The sequence below is a fragment of the Rhincodon typus genome, unplaced genomic scaffold (genome assembly GCF_021869965.1).
Source record: "Rhincodon typus isolate 14 unplaced genomic scaffold, sRhiTyp1.1 hic_rhity00000979, whole genome shotgun sequence".
Classification (NCBI taxonomy): domain Eukaryota; kingdom Metazoa; phylum Chordata; class Chondrichthyes; order Orectolobiformes; family Rhincodontidae; genus Rhincodon; species Rhincodon typus.
In genome coordinates this window covers 4,345-24,049 of record NW_025966617.1, presented here as the reverse complement: position 1 = coordinate 24,049, position 19,705 = coordinate 4,345, and the positions used below count along the sequence as shown (strand labels likewise).

The 19,705-nt window shown below is 40.4% G+C and overlaps 1 protein-coding gene across 1 annotated transcript in view; it reads right to left on the bottom strand.

The window, feature by feature from the left end:
- The window catches only part of LOC125481134 (chloride channel protein 2-like), a gene marked incomplete at its 3' end in the record, with an annotated part of 28,887 nt that extends 9,420 nt beyond the window's left edge, over positions 1–19,467 (bottom strand). The window contains exons 1-3 of the mRNA XM_048592291.1: positions 19,398–19,467; positions 18,385–18,510; positions 18,178–18,262 (exon numbers count right to left, since the gene is read on the bottom strand). Coding sequence (XP_048448248.1) covers positions 18,178–18,262; positions 18,385–18,510; positions 19,398–19,467 — 281 coding nt within the window. The remainder of the gene's footprint in view (positions 1–18,177; positions 18,263–18,384; positions 18,511–19,397) is intronic.
- Between the last annotated feature and the right edge of the window lie 238 nt (positions 19,468–19,705).

Genomic DNA, 19,705 nt, shown 5'->3' with positions numbered 1-19,705 from the left:
GACAGACATTTCAAGGAGGCGGGGACGAGATGGGCTGGTCTTGGGATGAGGTCGGGGTGGGGAGATTTTGAAGCTTGTGAAGTCCACATTGAGACTATTGGGCTGCAGGGTTTCCAAGCGAAATACGAGGTGCTGTTCCTCCAGCCTTCGGGTGCATCATTGTGGCACTGGAGGAGGCCTAGGACAAGCAGGTCGTCCAAGGAGTGGGAGGGGGAATTGAAGTGGTTTGCGACTGGGAAGTGCAGTCGTTTGTCACGAACCGAGCTTAGGTGCTCCACAAAGAGGTCTCCAAGCCTCCGCTTGGTTTCCCCGATGTAGAGGAGGCCACATCGAGAACAGCGGGTAGAATATACCACATCAGCAGATGTGCAGGTGAACATCTGTTTAATGTGGAAGATTTTCTTGGGGCCTGGGATGGGGGTGAGGGGGGCGGTGTTGGGGCAGGTGTAGCACTTCCTGTGGTTGCAGGGAAAAGTGCCGGGTCAGGTGGGGCTAGTGGGGAGTGTGGAGCGGATGTGGGAGTCACAGAGAGAGCGGTCCCTCCGGAAGGCAGATAAGGATGGGGAGGGAAAAATGTCCTTGGTAGTGGGGTCAGATTGCAGGTGGCGGAAGTGGCGGAGGATGATGCATTGGATCCGGAGGTCGGTGGGGTGGTACGTGAGGACGAGGGGAATTCTGTCTTTGTTGTTATTGCGGGGAGGGGATGAGTTGCGGGAAACGCAAGAGATGCAGTCGAGGGGAAATTGCGGTCCTTGAAAAACGAGGACATCTGGGACGTCCGGGAGTGGAATGCCTCATCTTGGGAGCAGATGCGGCAGAGGTGAAGGAATTGAGAATAGGTGATGGCATTCTTGCAGGAAGGAAGGTGAGAGGAGATTCTAGGGAGCTGTGGGCTTGAAATAGATATCAGTTTCCAGGGATAATCCATTTGATAATCCATGCCCATGTTTTAGATCAGTGAGAGGTGATTTAATTCACCATGATTTGCATTTTATTATTGGCCAAGTATTGCACAGTATTCCCTTTCTAAAACCACAGAATTTAGTTTATAGCTATTTGTTTCCACTGTGTTTATATTCCTATGAACTAAAATGCTCAGTCTGAAGAGATATACAGGATTTATTTTGGTAATTGAGGCACTCATTCAGTTTAAAACTTTGCTCTTAGCCTAGCAAAAGACAGAAGGAAAATTACCATAACACATCCATGAGATATTATTGCTTTACTTCAAACTTATACTTGTATCTGAAACAAAATACTTAATGCTGAAATGAGAATGAAATCAAGATTACTGTGGATCACAAAAATGACTAACGCCAGCAATGAGCTTAGTTCAAACCATTACAGAAGCAATAATCTCTCCCATTGAAACCTACTGTTTGGCACCATGGAACACTATTATACATGATAATGTATCAATTATTCTTATGAAAAAAATTTTCTTTAAAAACATCTTTAAATTTCACTGTTACATTGAGCAAAATTCTTATATCAAATTGGATCAAAGTACTTATATCCTTCATGTTTGTGCAAACTGACTGTTCCACCATCATATTTGGTGCATTTTATTTGTCTACAGTCAGTCAGTCCTAGGTAGCAACATATAAAGGAATTCAGTCAGTGGATGGTATGGATTCCTTCTAGAGATTTCTCTATTTGTTGTGATAAAAGTGACCCGTGCGAACTAAATCACTACTCACTGATCTAAAACATGAGCTTGGATTATCAAAATGAAAACTGAAAGAACTGCAGATACTGTAAATCAGGAACAAAAACAGAAGTTGCTGGAAAAGCTCAGCATCTGAAGAAAAAAATCAGACTTAACGTTTCGGATCTGGTGACCCTTCCTCAGAATTTGGGCTTGGATTATTGAACTGACAGGCCCCAACAATGTGCCTTTGTTTAAATACATGTGCTGATATGCATGTTATATTCACTGGATGAACATTCAACTGTGCGTCCAGAAGGCATTTGTAACAAACTCTCCTGCTGATAATTAGTTTCAGTTCCTTCTGGTAAACCCTGACTTTGAATATTCTATTCTCATACTGACAGCAATCATGTTTTTGTTTAAACAGCAAAACAAATGAAACTGTTCCTAAAACGAAAAGATGAAAGGTCTGGTAGAAGAGTCTTTGCCATTTTTAATAACCACTTAATTCATTTTGAACTTAGAAGAGTAACAGCCAACTTGATTGAAGCATACAAGATCTTGAGGTCTTGGCAGGGTGCATTGAAAATAATGTTTCCTCATGTGAGAGAATCTAGAAATAGAGGGTCATTGTTTAAAATGAGAAGGTGATAGCATAATGGTATAGTTACTGGACTAATCATCTAGACACCCAGGTAGTGTTCTGGGGAACTGTGTTCAAAGCCTACCACAGCAGGTAGTGGATCTGAATTTTTAAAAATTGGAATTAAAAGACATTGTTGGTCATTGTAAAAGTCCATCTGATTCACGTCTACAATTTAGGGAAGGGAATTTGTCATCCTTACCTGGTCTGGCCTATATGTCTCCAGACCCACAATAGCCCTCCGACATGGCCATGCAAGCCAGTATCAAACTGCTACAAAGTTACTGTTGGTCGTCTCAGCTTTAGGACATCTCTGCAGAAATTCCGCAGGGTAGTGTCCTGAGCCTAGCCATTCCCAGCTGCTTCTTCAACTACCTTTCCCTCCATTGCAATGTCTCAAGTGGGAAATGATTACTGATGACTGCACAATGTTTAATACCATTCATAACTGCTCAGATACTGGAGCAATCATGTCCAAATATAGGAAGATTTGGATAACATCCAGGTTTGGGATAACAGGTGGTAAGTAACAATTGTCTCATAGAAGTATCAGGTAATGACCATCTCCAACAAGATGAAACTTAACCACTGTCACCTGAGTTTAATAGCATTGCCATCACTGAATGCTCTACTATTGACATCTGGGAGGTTACCATTGACCAGAAGTTGAACTAGACTTGCCATAAAAATACTGAGGCAACAAGATTAGGTCAGAGGCTAGGAATACTGCAGCAGGTAACTCACCATCGGACTCCCCAGAGCCTATCCACCATTTAACAAGGCACAAGTCAGTAGTATGATGGAAAACTCCACACTTTCCTGAGGAGTGCAGCTCTAACAACACTCCAGAAGTTAGACACCATCCAGGATGATGGCACCCCATCCATAAACATTCATTCTCTCCAACAGTGAACCTTAGTGACAGTAGTGTTAATAAACTATAAGATGCAACAACTAATCAAGCCTCCTTCTAAAGCAGCAAACGCCATCATTTAGAAGGACAAGGACAGCAGGCACATGGGAATACCACCAGTTGCACATTCCCCCTCCAAACTACTCACCATGAATTGGAAATATATTGCCATTCCTTCAGCGTCACTGGATCAAACTCTCTCCCTAAAAGCATTATGCCTGTACTTCCACCAGATAGATTACAGGGTTCAAGAAGGCAGCTCACTACCACCTTCTCAAGGGTAACTAATAAAGGCTGCCCCAACCAGCACAGCTCACATCTTCTGAATAAGTAATACCTAAGGGGTTGCCTGTTTAAGATAGGGGTAAGAGGAATAGCTTTTTCACAAAAGATTGAGAGCCATGAAAATTTAAAGGGAAATGGAAACAGCAGCTTTGAATATTTTTAAGTCAGAGGTAGATTGATAAATATGGAGGTGAAAGGTTATTTGGGATCGGTGGAAATGTGGATTAATCAGACCAGCCATGATGTTACTTATTGGCAGAGCTGTGCCAAGGTGCCAAGTCACCTAGTCTCATTCCTAGTTCATATCTTTCATTGTTTAGTTTCTACAATGATCTTCAATTTAGCATCAGATCCTCCAATCCTCAGCAAGATTCACATGGTTCTGAGGAAGACAGGCAGATAGCTTTAAAAGACATTGGAAGAATTTGGGGGCAGAGAAGAATAGCAAATACCAAAGAAAAGAGAAATCACAAGAAAAACAGACAAAATGTAGGTGAAGGGCTGAAAACAATAAGCGTTAAAGAGGATCCTTTAAACCAAATTACTGTGTAGTCTAGTAAAGCTGTGGTGCTATTTTGTGGTACAGGCAAAAACCCAACATAGCCTAGAAGGTCAAAAAGTTTTACCTCACCTAGTAGCTGTGATTCAGGACCACATCCTAAGATTTGGATCATGTTTTTTGACTGTAATGATTTACTGATGAGGTTAAACTATGGGGGTTCGAGAAAGAAAGTGAACGAGATAACTGGAACACAACAAACAAATATTCCCCCAATTAAGATCATTATTTCTGCCTTCTCCCACATTCCCACAACACCACCCTAAATCTACCTTTCTTTTCACCTGATGTAGTGTATTCCGAGGTGATTTAAAATTTTAATATTAATGATGGAAAAATCAAATAGCTGAACACAATCTCAGACAACACTAATCCTACACAAAGACAAATAGGAGGAAAAAAGGGTAAAATTATATCCGGCATGTTGAAACATTTGAATACCAGTGTGTGAATTCTATACATCATTCTAATGTTTTCATGAGCTGATCTGGACAACTATTTCAATGTTGTTCTTAAAACTATTTTCACTTTTGGATGAACAGAGCAAAATAGCCATTGAGGAAAAAATATTTGCATTGATTAGAAGATCATCACCTAATCTAAAAAAGATTATAAATACTGAAGGATGATGTATTGTCTAATATGCTAATTCTCCAATTTGCACCTTCCAGTTAATCACAGCTAACATTTGCACAGCTAAGGCCTTGATCTACTCCGCTACCTCTCCAGGACAACAAACTTCTACCTCCATTGCTGGGTTTCTATGGTAACTTTCCATGTGCCCCATATATCTGGAAACTATGGCATTTCCAAAATCTTTATCATTTTAAAAACATGTTGGTGGGGATTTAAGCACCTCAATCCCTTAATTATTAAGTATATAATCAATGTGTGTAGATAGCATACAAGTGACTGCATGAAATTGACTCGATTCATTGAGTAGGAGATGTGAATATATTTTAAAGGAACAGACTACATCTGAGTTCATCAGCCTAGTACTGATTAAGGGAAATATCCAAATTGCTTAGATATTTCCAAATAAAATTATAAGCTGGTCATTTGAATCTATAGGGAAGATATTGCGCATGATCTTTTCTTCAAGCTTCACAAAAATCCCAGGCACAGAAATCCATCTGTTTCTGAAATTGCATGTTGGGATATTCTCAAACAATGTGACTGACTTGTCTTTAACTGTCATCCTTTCAAAGAGCTTGCTGTTCAGCTGGTGTAAATGTTGTGCCAGCTGAAAGTCGATACTAACCTTTATCTGGAAGAGCAGCGCTCCACAAGAACATCACCATTGATTTTAGTGGTTGCACCAATGGTTGTAGAGCTATCGTAATGCATGTCTAGCTGCATGTGTCTATGTCTAAGGATGTTACGGTATTGTGTAAGTAACTGTACATGTTGCTCAACTTTTTAAAATTCATTCTTGGGATAAAGCTTCACTATTTTTTTGAACAAGCCTTTGGTTATCTCCTCATACTTCTGAGATTTTGTGGCATACTAGGTTTATTAATACTCCTGTGACTCATCTAGTATTGTTTCATTTTTTTTTCCAAAATCAATCATGCGTTGTGGGCATCACTAGGTGGGCCAGCATTTATTGTCCATACCTAATTACCTTTAAAATTATTCTGGTCTGACACTGTCTTGAATCGCTGCAGTCCTTGGCATGCAAATACACTCAAGGCAGTTAGGAAAGGAGTTCTAGGGTTTTGATACAGTCACTATAAAGTATTGGCAAAGATAGTGTGTGCTTTGGAGGGGAAATTTAAGACAATGGAGCTCACATGCATCGGCTGCCCTTGCCCTCTGTGTTGGTGTTTGGAACGTTCTGTCCCAGCAGCCATGGGGTGTAGCTACAGGACATTTTATGGATGGTACACACAACTGCAAATGTGCATCAGCTGTGGAGGGAATGAATGTTGAAGCTGCCGGATGGGATGCCAAATCAGGAGGGCTGCTTTGTCCTAGATAGTGTCAAGCTTCATGCCTGTTGCTGCAGTTGAATTTATCCAGGTAAGTAAAGAGTATTCCAGAAACTCCCAACTTGTGCCTTACAGATGGAACAAGTTTCGGAAGTCAGGTGATGAGTTACTTACCGCAGAATTCCTTGCCTCTGACCTGCTCTTATAGTCATAGTATGTGGTGTGGTTGGTCCAGTTCAGCTTCTATTCAGTGGTAAGCCCCCAGTATGTTTATAGTGGAGAATTTAGCAATAGTAGTATAATTGATCATCAAGGAGCATTAGTTAGATTTTCTCTTGATGGAAATAGTCATGGCTTTGCATTTTTTTTTTTTTTACACACACCACTAATCCCAACATAGGCAGTGGAACTAATTATTAGTAATGATTAAATGTTTCCTCCAGACATCAATATCGCATCACATGATTGTACATTAATATAAAATCACTCTGTCACAACTATCAAAATGATGTGAACTATAAATGAATGCAGTGAAAACTGAAAAAAATAACAGAAAATTGAAGTGTCTTGGGGACTAAGTACTTCTGTGAGATTTTAGGAATGTGACTACATAGCTTGCAAAGCAGCCCCATTTTGAGTTATTCACTGGCTCGTGAAAATATTTGGCCATTAAGACTCTTCAGACTGTAGGTACTTAGTTAGCACTGAACTCACCAGTAAATTATTGAAATTTGTATGCTGTGTTTGGCTGTTTCCTAGTCACCATTTGAAGATATCAAGTCTCTTTCCCCTTACTTGGTTAGGCGACCAGATTGAAGCACCTCAAAACCCTAGCATCTCCCAACCAAACAAATGTAAGTTAAATGACACAAAAATCAAACTGTAAAATCTCCAATGTTACAATATTGAATATTGTCATGAAATGCATAAAGATCTTGTGATTTTTTTTTCCTGGTTGAATAAGTTGAACTTTCTCCTGATATATACTGGCATGCCACAGGATGCTCATTTCATTTCTTCCTTAACTGACATCAACACAGATGTCAACTGTCCAGTCTTTTGGCAGATAGCCAGCTATTTTGAGGCTCTGTGCATATTTTAGTGCCTTCTACTAAAAACTTTCATTTTTACCTAATAAAAGCAAAATACTGTGGATGTTGGAAATATGAAAGAAACACAGGGATTGCTAGAGAAACACAGGGAATGCAGGAGAAACCGAGTAGGTCTAGCAGCATCTGTGGAGAGAGAAACAGATATGACTGCTATCAGACTTGAAACATTACAATGCTTCTCTCTGTAGGTTCTGCCAGAGCTGCTGATTTTCATTAGCATTTTCTGTATTTGTTTCATTTTTACCTTCTCCAGTAATATTTTGTTCAGGTCTATGGAGTTTCAAATGCATGTCTGTCTCGCTGGCTTCACACTGCAGGTAGAATTTAATAACAATGTTTCTTCTCTCATTTATTCCCATCATTGGGAAGATCAATACTTTTTCAATGATTATATCATTGTGAGAGGTTTCTTGCTGTCATTTATCAGTTTCTCTGTTGCTCTATCGTTTTGCTTCATTTCAACTTCAACTTACCAGGCCATTAACTTTCTATTCCATTTGATTGCACATTTCTGCCATATGTCTCCCATCTACCGAACAACCTTGAACGATTTCAGTTTTGTCAAGTCGTCACCTAAGATTCATTCACGTTCTGTTATCAATGGAAATCTGACCACTCCAATTCTTTCACCTGGACTTTCACTTCTTCCAAGTCATTAAACATTTACTAAAGTCATTTGCTAAGCGGGATTTCAGAAAAAATGTGAAGCATGAAAGAGTTGATCTAGACAGTATTATCTTGATGGAAGAGAAAGAAAATCTTGCGGGTTAGTTAGACTAAAGGATGTAAATGTGCTAGAACCCAGTAGTTACCTCTCAGCAGATGGAGATGAGGGAGGAAATTGTTAAGGTTCTATTAAATGTGTGGTGTGTTGGACAACTGGAGAGTAGACAACGTAGTACCAATTTATATAAATGCAAACAGAGTGAATGGGTTGGCACAAGCCATGGGGGAATCTTTAAGGCTTGAGCCATTGATGAAGTTTGTCTGAGTTAAAAATGGAAGAAAAAAAAAGAAGTTCCAGCACAGATTCCAAAAAGGATAGCCCTATGCTATTTAACTTGCACATCTGTTTGAGGGGGTAACAAACATGGTAGATGGTAAAGTCCAGTGGATGTTATATACATGGACTTTAGAAAAGCCTTTGATACAATATCGCACAAGAAGCCACTGAAGAAGAAACGAGATTTGGAATAAGAGGGGAGAAGCAATTTAAAATTGGTTAGAAGAAAATAAAACAGCGGCGGCTGAATTTCCAACAGGACTTAAAAAAATCCAATTGATGCACTTTCATAGCACACAATGCACATATGACCCATGCATGACTTTACAAGGGATTTTCATCTTTTCAACAGGTTTGGGTTTGTAGTGAATAAAACCCGAAAGAACTGCGGATGCTGTAAATCAGGAACAAAAACAAAGTTGCTGGAGAAGCTCAGCAGGTCTGGCAGCAGGTGAAGGAGAAAACAGAGTTAACGTTTCGGGTCCAGTGACCCTTCCTCAGAACTGATGGTGGCTGGGAAAACATCAGTTTATATGCAGAAAATAGGGAGGTGGGTGGGGTAGGGAGTAAACGATAGGATAGAGCCCAAAGAGAGAGAGAAAGACAGTTGGACAGACAAAGGAGTTGCTAACGATCAGGCTGGGAGGGTGCGTAGTTGTTAATGGGGACTGTTAGTGACTAACAACAGGGGGTGTGTAATGGCAGGCTATGTGGTAACAAGGCCTGGTGTGTGGGGTCGGGGGCTGGAACATGGGAGAGTTTAGGCCCTAAAATTATTGAACTTGATATTGAGTCTGGAGGGCTGCAGGGTCCCCAAGCAGAATATGAGGTGTTGTTCTTCCAGCTTGATCTGAGCTTTGCTGGAACACTGCAGCAAGCCAGAGACAGATGTTGGCCAGGGAACAGGGTGTTGCATTAAAGTGGCAGGCAACAGGTAGTACAGGGTCCTTTTTTGCAAGCAGGATGTAGATGTTCTGTGAAGCGATCACCCAGTCTACGCTTCGTTTCCCCAAGGTAGTGGAGACCACGTTGTGAGCAGTGAATGCAGTAGACTGGATTCTGGGAAGTGCAGGTGAAATGTTGCTTCACCTGGAAGGTATGTTTAGGCCCTTGGATACCGGGGAGGGAGGTGGTAAATGGGCAGGTGTTGCACCTTCACCGGTTACAGGGGAAGGTGCCGTAGGGCTGTGGGGATGTGTTCGGGGTGAAGGAGGTGTGGACCAGGGCGTCCAGGAGGGAATGGTCCCTGCGGAAGACGGACAAGGGAGGGGAGGGGAATAGATGTCTGGTGGTGGCATCTCGCTAGAGGTGGCGGAAATGGCATCTGATGATCTTCTGGATGTGGGTGCTGGTGGGATGGTAGGTGAGGATAAGGGGAACCCTATCGCTGCTGTGGGAGGGAACAGAAGGGGTGAGGGCGGAAATGCGGGAGATGGGTCGGACCTGATTGAGGGCCCTGTCGACAATGGGCTGGGGAATCCTCGGTTGAGGAAGAAGGTGGACATTTCGGAGTCTCCCTTGTCGAAGTTGGCCTCATCTGAACATATGCGACCGAGACGGAGTAACTGAGAGAATGGGATGGAGTCTTTACAGGAATTGGGGTGTGAGGATGTATAGTCCAGATAGCTGTGGGACTCAGGTGGGTTTGTAATGGATATTAGTGGCCAGTCTATCACCAGAAATGGAAACACAAATGTCAAGGAAGGGCAGGGAGGAGTCAGAGATAGACCAGGTGAATGTGATGGCAGGGCGGAAATTGGAGGCAAAATCGATGAAGTTTTCCAATTCTAGATGAGAGAGGGAAGCAGCACCGACGATATCATTGATGTATCAGAGAAAGAGTTGTGGGTGGGGGCCGGAATAGGACTGGAACAAGGAATGTTCCACATACCCCATGAAGAGACAGGCATAATTAGGGCCCACGCGGGTACCCATGGCAACCTCTCATACCTGAAGGAAATGAGAGGAGTTGAAAGAGAAGTTGTTGAGGGTGAGGACAAGCTCGGCCAAGCGGAGGAGAGTGGTGGTGGGGGGGATGGTTCAGGTCTTTGCTCCAGGCAGAAGCGGAGAGCCCTAAGACCCTCCTGGTGGGAATGGACGTGTAAAGGGATTGCATGTCCATGGTAAAGAGGAGGCGGCTGAACCGGTAAACTGGAAGTTTTGAAACCGACGTAAGGTGTCAGAGGAATCATGGATACATGTAGGCAGGGATTGGACCGGGGGGAGAAGACCGAGTCAAAGTATGCAGAGATGAGTTCTGTGGGGCACGAGCAGGCTGAAAGAATAGATCTGCCCAGACAGTCCTGTTTGTGGATTTTTGGCAGGAGGTAGAAACGAGCTGCGCGGGGTTGGGGGACTATTAGCTTGGAAGCTGAGGGGGGAGATCACCAGATGAAATGAGATGTTACCGTGGTGGATACAATGGCCTGATGTGCCATGGTGGGGTCATGGTCCAGGGGAAAGTAGGAGGAGGTTTCTCAGAGTTGGTTTCTGTAAGGTAGAGGTGAGTACGCCAGACTACAACAGCATCACCCTTATCGGCAGGCTTAATGACAAAGTCAGGGTTAGATCTGAGTGAATGGAGTGCAGTCAGTTTGGAGGGAGGGTGTTGGGTTTGTAGTGCATTTGTGGATTGCAATAGAATGCGTGGGGAGCAAGCATGTAGTGAGGGTCCAGTTAAAACACTTTCCTCAGTTGTTCAACACAACAACATCAAATTCCAACAACATTTAAAAATTTTCTAAAATCATCCGTGTCCCCTCTCATTCTTTCATAACACCCCATTCTCCCTCCAATTTCACCACCCCACTTCCATGCCACCATGTGCCTCACTTTGCTCAGGGGTCAGTTCTCCAACATAGCAGCACATCTCCCAACACTACTGAGTGACTGTCTAGACATTACTCCATTCACATTCTCTCAAGACACCCCATGCCCTCTCACATTCCTCCATGCCACATATATCCTCCACAGCTACACACCAACATGTCATTAGCATTCAGGAATCATGCAAGAGTGATGGAAATTATTTAAAAACCACTGGAATACCATTCAACCCATAATTTTATGATAAAACTGAATTCAATTTCAGTATGAATAATACTGTATCAAAACACCCAAAGGAAAAAATCATAATCCTTATTACATTTTTAAGCAAACAAGAAACCGTAAAAGACATATTTTGTTACTTTAAGCTTTCAGAAGTTTCAATGATTCTTGGATCAATTAGATCACCTGCTGAGGTATGCTTTTGAAACCCAGCCAAGCATTCAAATACATTAAAAAAAATGCAGCAGGTCTCTCTTAACACTGAGATAGGCCTCTTTGGGCATCTCTTGTGATCCTGCCACAAATCTCACCAGAGCTCAGTCTCCTATAAGATTCTGACCTAAGTCAACATTCAGGATAGATTTGATAGGTGCATAAAAGGAAGAGGAATTATGGGAAGTCAAGAACAGAGTGGGCAAACATGATTAGAATTATTTGCTAACAGTGAAGGGGAATGCGTTGGTTGAACTGAACGGTTTATTGCTGTATTTACAAATATCTTGATCATAGCTAATTTGTTTTGGAATATACTTTTTAGTTTCAGGAATTAAAATTTTAACTGCAGATAAATTGGGGCATTTAATTGTAAAACTGATGAACAACCTTGATGTACAGACAGTCCTCATTTAAAGTTGATTCACATCAGATAATTTCATTTTAAAGCTTTTAATAAAAGCAGCAATGACACATCTGTTTAATACTGTGAGTTTCAGTTTAATATTGTTTCCTACAGAATGTGCGTGCCTGCCTGCCATCAAGAACTTTCTCCAGGCTTCCTCTCCCACATTCGCGTCCCCTTGTCCTTAATCCTGGGCCTGCCTCTACCCACAGTTCTTTGTCAGCCCAGTACCAGCTCCCGCCATTTTAAAGTCTTAAACTTTAAAGTTCTTACTGTTAAATCTGGACTGACACCTTTCTCTGCTGTCCATCATTCCAAATTTGGAATGAAGTCCATCGCTTCATGTAATGGCAGACACTAATCAGTATAATTGGTTCTGCCAGCACTGACAAACTTTAGCCACTAGATGGAGAATAGACAATTCAAAATTTATCAGATATATTTACTTTTAACATTTATACATAACAATTACAATCATAATGCATTTCTTCTACATTTTAAACTTTGTATCATATTAACATTTTTACGTATGAAGTCACACCATTTCAACTTGTAACATGTAAAAGTTGTTTCTGCTCAGAAAGATCCTGAAGTACCAAACCATGCAGTTTTGCTTCTTTTATATTTAATAATTTATTTGAGTTTGCAAGTTATTTCAGCCTGGATTACATAGTACTACACAAGTATAGTACAGTATTTCATTTTGTAAGTTTTTTTTCTGAGTAAGACAAAGATCTCCAGGCACCTAATTCTGGTTTTAACATTAATTCTTGCAACAAATAATGCTTCACTCAGAGTTATTTCACAATTTTCAGGAACCATGACTAAGTGGAGGATTTCACGTAAATGCAGTTCAAATAAGCTTGGAGTTAATTACAGCCTAAAGCTAACATACATTTATTTTACAAGATCATGGGAAGGGTAGGAAAAGCAATAGATTATAGGGGTAACACAGTGTGGAGCTGCAGGAACGCAGCAGGCTAGGCAGCATCAGAGGAGCAGGAAAGTTGACGTTTTGGGTCGAGACCCTTCTTCAGAATCTTCCTCAGAACTTTCTATCACAGAATCATAGAACCCTACAATGTGGAAGCAGGCCATTTGGCCTATTGAGTCTGCACCAACCCTCTGAAGGGCATGTCAAACAGACCCATCCCCCTACCCCATACCTGTAACCCTACATTTCCCATGGCTAACCCACCTAACCTGCACACCCTGGACACCATGGACATTTTAACATGGCCAATCCACCAAACCTGTGGGAGAAAACCTACACAGAGGCAGAGAGAATGTGTAAGTTCCACACAGTTGCCCAAGGCTGGAATGAACTGGGTTCTTGGCACTGGGAGGCAGCGGTGCTATCCACTAAGCCACCGTGCCACCCTCTATGTTAGCATAATGGTACTAGGAGGTCTCCATGGAGCTGACGGGTTCTGAATTAAAGGGAAACTGCTTGATAACCATGTTCTGATTCACTCCTAAACAAGCAACCACAGCTTATGTGGGAGCAGTAAAGTGGAAAACCACTCGGCCTACAAAGAGAATGCATCAAGAAAGGTGCGTGTGTCCGCATGTGTGCGTGCGTGTGTAGGTACTAGTAAGTCTATAGTAATAGCTAGCTATCTTCAACTCACTCTTCTCTGCAAATCCCCTGTTGAATGAGGAATGAAACACCTCTAAAGTCAGTGACAAATTCTCAACCAGTGAATGAGAGATAGCATCAGAATGCAAATAACCTTGTGGTAACAGCAAAGAACTAAAAGGCTTTGTAACAAGCTGACAGAAACTAATCGAATCCTGGGCTGCAGGCTGGTGCTTTCGAGCAGGGTCTGATTTTTTTTTAATTTATCTCCCCTTATTATCTTTATTTTGTCTGTCTTTGTGTGTTCATCTGTTTGTGAAGGGGGAATTTAAGAAGGGATGGAGTTTTAAGTTGTTAAACGATAATTTAGCAATTCATATTTCCTAGTTGCTATTGGTTAAAGAGAATTTGTTCATAACAAAGTTATTTTCATATCAAATACAGAAATCTGGTGGGTGTTTTCTTTTAACTTGAGATCATCAGTCTGGTAGATTGTGAACTTTGGATAATTTGACTAAATCTTTTTACATTTGTGACAACTATACGAATAGTGGGGCTTTACTTCTAATGTATTACCCCAGTGGTCGCAACAGGTCTTTCAAGAAAATTGGAGGATCACTTGGCCCAAAAAACTAAAATGATCCCCATATACTAAGAAGAATTAAGTAAATTGGATTGTTCTCAGGACAAGTGATGAACCTTCTAGATGTTGTAAGATAAGAGAATGCTTGGGAGTGGGGGAAGAGGACAGAGGTGTTAGGTGGGGAGCAAAAAATAGAACTGAGTTTATAATGCAAGCCTTTATAACCTTTTGTGTTAATAGTGCTTGCGTTATTTTCATTTCTCTTTACATATCCAATAAAAAAGTTTGTTTTGTTAAGCAACAGGAAATCTTGCAGAAACAAAAACAGAAATTGCTGAAAAAGCTCAGCAGGTCTGGCAGTATCTGTGGATAGAAATCAGAGTTAACATTTCAGGTCGAGAGACCCTTTGTCAGAATGGAAGTCTTGCAGTATGGCTTTGTTTGTCAATTTGAGTGTTCAGACTTCCTGCTCACCTTTAAAAATCCTAACAGGATCATATCAATCTACTGTGACATCTATGCAGCTTTGTTTACAGGCTTTCTGATTTGAATAAAATATTTTTCATAATAAATCTATTGTTATGCTTTTATGATTGACTTTATTTGCATAATAGAAAACATGATATTGGAGTAAATAATTGAATACCTATAAAAACTGACATTGATTCTCAGTGAACAAGAATATTTTTGCCTAACCTGAGCATTAAATAAAACTAGATTCTCATATATGATCAGTAATGCTGGATCAGGAGTTCAAGAGACATAAACATATCTATGCTAGAATTAAATAACCAAAACTCCAAGCAACAGGAAATTTAAAATAGTATTATTCTATTAAAATAGCTGATTTGGGAGGGGTAGTGTTTGCTGTTGCTTATTGCCGAGGTAGAGCTTTCTTTTGCACTGACAATGCTGACAGTCTGAAAACAGAGGTACGAATAGGCCATTCAGCCTATCAAGCCCAGCACTCACTATCTCTCATTTCATACATATTATCACAATAAAAATTTGAGGAGCTATTTAAAAACGGTATTGTCAATGCAGTATTACTGACTGTCTCACATTTTCTTTCAGGTTCTATCAAAGTCTCACAAACCCATTAATGTCTCCTCCAGCTACACTCTACTCCCTTGCTTATCATCAGTGTCTCCCATAATTGATCACTAGTTTGCTTTCTTCTGCTCTAATGATTTCCCACTCTGTCACTGATGACTCAGGTATCCAATGAACATTTCATTCGGTTTCTCTCTCAAAACATGGCTTGTTTCTGCTAGAGCTACATAGATCACCTGTTTCCTGAGCTTCTTGGAAAACTTTGACTCTTTGTTGGTGTTCACACACCTGTTTGATACTAAGGGAGTGGAAGTTAACAAGATGCAGCAAAGTCATGTGTCTGCACTCAATGGCACTCTCCACCATGAGAAAGCCAGCAACACTAGTAACACTAAGTATCTGCTCCATCTGGCAAGAGAGAATGAGATGCAGTTAGCTGTCAGTCAATAGAGCGTCTCAGTGGACACCGCCCCCACCTTTATGCAACAGTGGATGGCAAATATCAAAATGGTGCAACTATCTGGAAGAGCCAGACATACAATTCTTCATGATGGCAATAACCTTCATAGACACTGGCAAACAGGTCTTGCCCAGTTCTGACATTGTGGCTGTGGCTACAGAAAGTGGAAGAACTCAATTAAAAATGTTTTTCCTGAGGCACAGACACCACACACATTTCACCTCAATTAGGAACATTGCTCCCTGAAAAGCTTATAGAGATAAGAACTTCTGCTGACAATCCTCTTTCTCCTCCATCTTTCAGCACCTTGTCCTGCTCTATGTGCTTCTATGCAGCAATTACTTTATGCTGCATTCCAGGAGGAAATGTTATTGAACACTTGCCTCTTGGAGCGACTGGTTCAAGCAGAAGACATGAAATCATCAAAATCTCCATCAGCACCTTCCATACTATTTCCTGCAGTCTTTTATAATTCAAAAACAGCTATAATAACACAAAATATTTGCAAAACTGAAGTAACACCAGAAAAAAAATCAACTAACATCTATATGCAGGAACAAAAACAAAGTTGCTGGAAAAGCTCAGCAGATCTGGCAGCATCTGTGATGGAGAAAACAGAGTTAACGTTTCGGGTCCGGTGACCCTTCCTCAGAACTGATGGTGGCTGGGAAAACGTCAGTTTATATACAGAATATACAGGTGGGGTAGGGAGTAAACAATAGGATAGAACCCAAAGAGAGAGAAAGACAGTTGGACAGACAAAGGAGTTGCCAACGATCAGGCTGGGAGGGTGAATAGTTGTTAATGGGGACTGTTAGTGACTAACAACAGGGGGTGTGTAATGGCAGGCTATGTGGTAACAAGGCCTGGTGTGTGGGATAGGGGGCTGGGACATGGGAGAGTTTAGGCCCTAAAATTATTGAACTCAATATTGAGTCCGGAGGGCTGTAGGGTCCCCAAGCGGAAAATGAGGTGTTGTTCCTCCAGCTTGCGTTCTTTCGGTTTTTATTTAACATCTGTATGCAGTTGGTGATGCTTTTAAGCAGCACTGGTCATCGTGTCTTTCCCGCTACTGAATGAATTTTTAGCTGTGAGAAGTTAGGAGGAGGGTTCAGTTCAAGCTTTGAGCTCCAAAATATCAGCACAGCTTTCTGAGCACCAAAACACTGAATCTACTATTTCTGAATCCATGCCTATTGTGGCCACCCTTGACAAATGAACAGAACAAAATATCCATTTGATACCTGGAGATATGCTGGCTTTACTGTAGCATTGTGGGAATATACAGGCTATTATTGAGGGACACATTGCATATTGTACCAAGGACAACGGACATTTATTTTTAAATCAAATTGCATGGCTTTCATGGTCTTGCTTGAAGAGTTGATTGAGAAACAAAAAATACTTTTCTAAGTAGAAAGCAATGATTCTGGTGGCTGTCAGCACTTCGGAGAGGGACTGAAAAAAAACAAACAAATTCTGCTATATATGTACATTAAAAAGTGATTACACGACTACGTGCAAACGGTGTAAATCTATACACTGTAATCACCAGCACTCCTGTTCTCCTCTTTCCCAAGTACCAGCAACATTGTAGTACAGTTTCACAGATGTCCAAATAACCATTTGTCAACCTAAGCAATAGAGATCTATTCAATGGTGAGGACTATACACCACCCTCCTCTCATACCTTGATGTATAGACACACAAAATGGCACAGATAAAGAACAGAGGAGCCTTATCCATCATCGTTCAGGAATCCTCATCAATGAAGAAGCAGCAATGTCACACTAATTGATATTCCAGTTGTAAGCTGCTCTTGAGGCTCATCTGATGACCAGAATAATGAAAACGGGAATTTGATGCATTAGAATCCTGCATGCTAATCATTCTAATTTTGCAAAGATATGCTAATATTCTGTCAATATCTCTAATTTAAAGAGAAAGCTTTCTCACTATAAAATGGATTTTACGTTATGTTCATTCCACAATATACACAAGATTCTCAATTTTCCCAAATAAGATTTTCAATATGTTTCTCAGATCTCAAATTGTTCTTTTTAAAATTTCGATTTCCATTTGAGGACAACTCAAATTTTAAAAATGCACTGGTGGAAGCTCTGTCCTGGTTTCGATCCGGAAAACTCACAATAAAGGTCCTTTGTTAGTATGGATGCCATGCCGGCCATAATTTTAGGAGGTTTGTTTCTTTACATTTCAGAATTCTTTTTCAAATATTTTCAAAACACCATGTTTCAAGGATAAATGCACATTTATTGCACATCGATTTGAAAGCAATAAGATGAATCCACCCCCACCCCCTCCCAATGACTGATTTTATGAGACATGCCTGCATTTCAATCCTTCTAGTCTGTGAGACTTTAGGAAAAAGTACATTATAGTTTAAATATCACACCAAAGTAGTATTGATTTATAAAACCACTGAGGTCAAACCACCATGAATTCAGCAGTTTTGACTTTGAGAGCACATGTCTAAAGCTTCTGTTTGTCTTGATATGAAAGAGCTGCAATCAGACAATGTAACTCACTACTGCAAGTTAATTGATCAGTACCAGCAGGAAAATGTCATGCATGGGAGTTCCATTGCGAAGAGGCCTGGATGCTAGCCTGTACAGTTACAATGAATCATTTTAATGACCTCTTGCATTTATATAAATCATACAATAATTATATGATCACTTTTAACCACAATATCAGCTTGAGTTACAAAAACATACCCAATGACTGCAAAAGCTGGCAGTTCTTGAAGATCAAATGGAAAATCTAGACGAAATCGAGTTTTAAACAAGGCAGTGATGGTTTCTGCAAAAGATGGATCGAAGTTCATATCTTAGAGATCAAAATATTCACGGACAGATGGTACAAAATCTCTTTAGCATTGGACATTATTATATTTTCATAATCTATTTGCTATGTTAAGATACCTTCATCTTTGTTCCACACAGCCAGAACTCGGAAAATAAAGGCACTGAAGGTAGCAGCAAAGAAACCACGCCAGTAATTTCTGACAGCAAAAAATGTTGATGTTACTTCAATACTAAAAAGGACACCTATATGGAAGGAAATCAGAACAAAGCAATTAGCAGCTATTAAAATGGAACATTTGGGATTAAATCTAATTCTACACTTTATAAAAGGGAGGGACAGGGAAACATTCCTGGAAAAATAATGTTAAAAATAAAATAAAATCTGAGGCAAACGTGTAATGTGTTCTTTTCGAAGACTATTGCCAACTCATGCAAATAAACTTGTAAGCAGCCATAGCAGCACCAAATCAGCCACAGCAGACAGGTCAAAGGGCAAAACATTGCCAACATTCAAATAAAGGGGGCAACTCTTAACCTATAAGCGAAAGCTGCAAGATCAGAAAAGCCACAAGGCCACTATCTGTAGCCATTAGTCAGGATTCTAAAGAAGCTAAATGAAGAAGGGATTAAAAATACTGACTTTGCCAAATGAATTAAGAAATCGATATGGTAAGTAAATCATTGCTTTTAACGTTGTTAATCTGTTAAAAAATGGAAAAGGGAAAAGAGTCAGAAAAAGAGAAGTATTGATAGCAAGTGACCAAATCACTAATAATTTCAGCTAAATATTATTTAGGTTAACCACGATTATGCCGAACTATTGGTTGCCATAAACCTACTATCACCAGTGTTCTTGATGACCAACACTGATTTCTGATCAAGCAACATGTTCATTGTAAAAAAAAATTCGTCCTTGTTTTAAATAGCTCCACAAGGTCTTGTCTCAGTGTAATCACTGAAACCCAACCACCTTCCAAAGACTTGTGCTCTTCTAAGTCTGGCCTATCATCAGTAGCTGTGCCTTTAGTCATATGGCTCTGGAATTCCTCCCTATATCTCTCCACCTCACTTTCCAGCTTTAAGACACTCCTGAAAACTTACCTGCATGACCTAGTTTTTGGTCAGCTCACCTAGTATCTCATTGTGTAATCCTGTGTCATAATTGGTTTTATATTCCTCCTGTGAAATGTCTTGGGACATTTATGTCAAAAGTATCATATAAATAAAAGATATAATTGTAAACTTGAAAATATAAAAGTATTGTGTGTAACCATACCTTCAGATACTTTTCACTCTCATTTAAGAGAAGTAGCTTTTTTTAAACTGCATTTTCCAATTTTATATCATAGATTTGTATAATTCTCAAGCACAGGTGGTGGCCATTTGGCCCATCATGCCTGGGCTACATCTTCGAAAAAAATTCAATTATTCCACTACC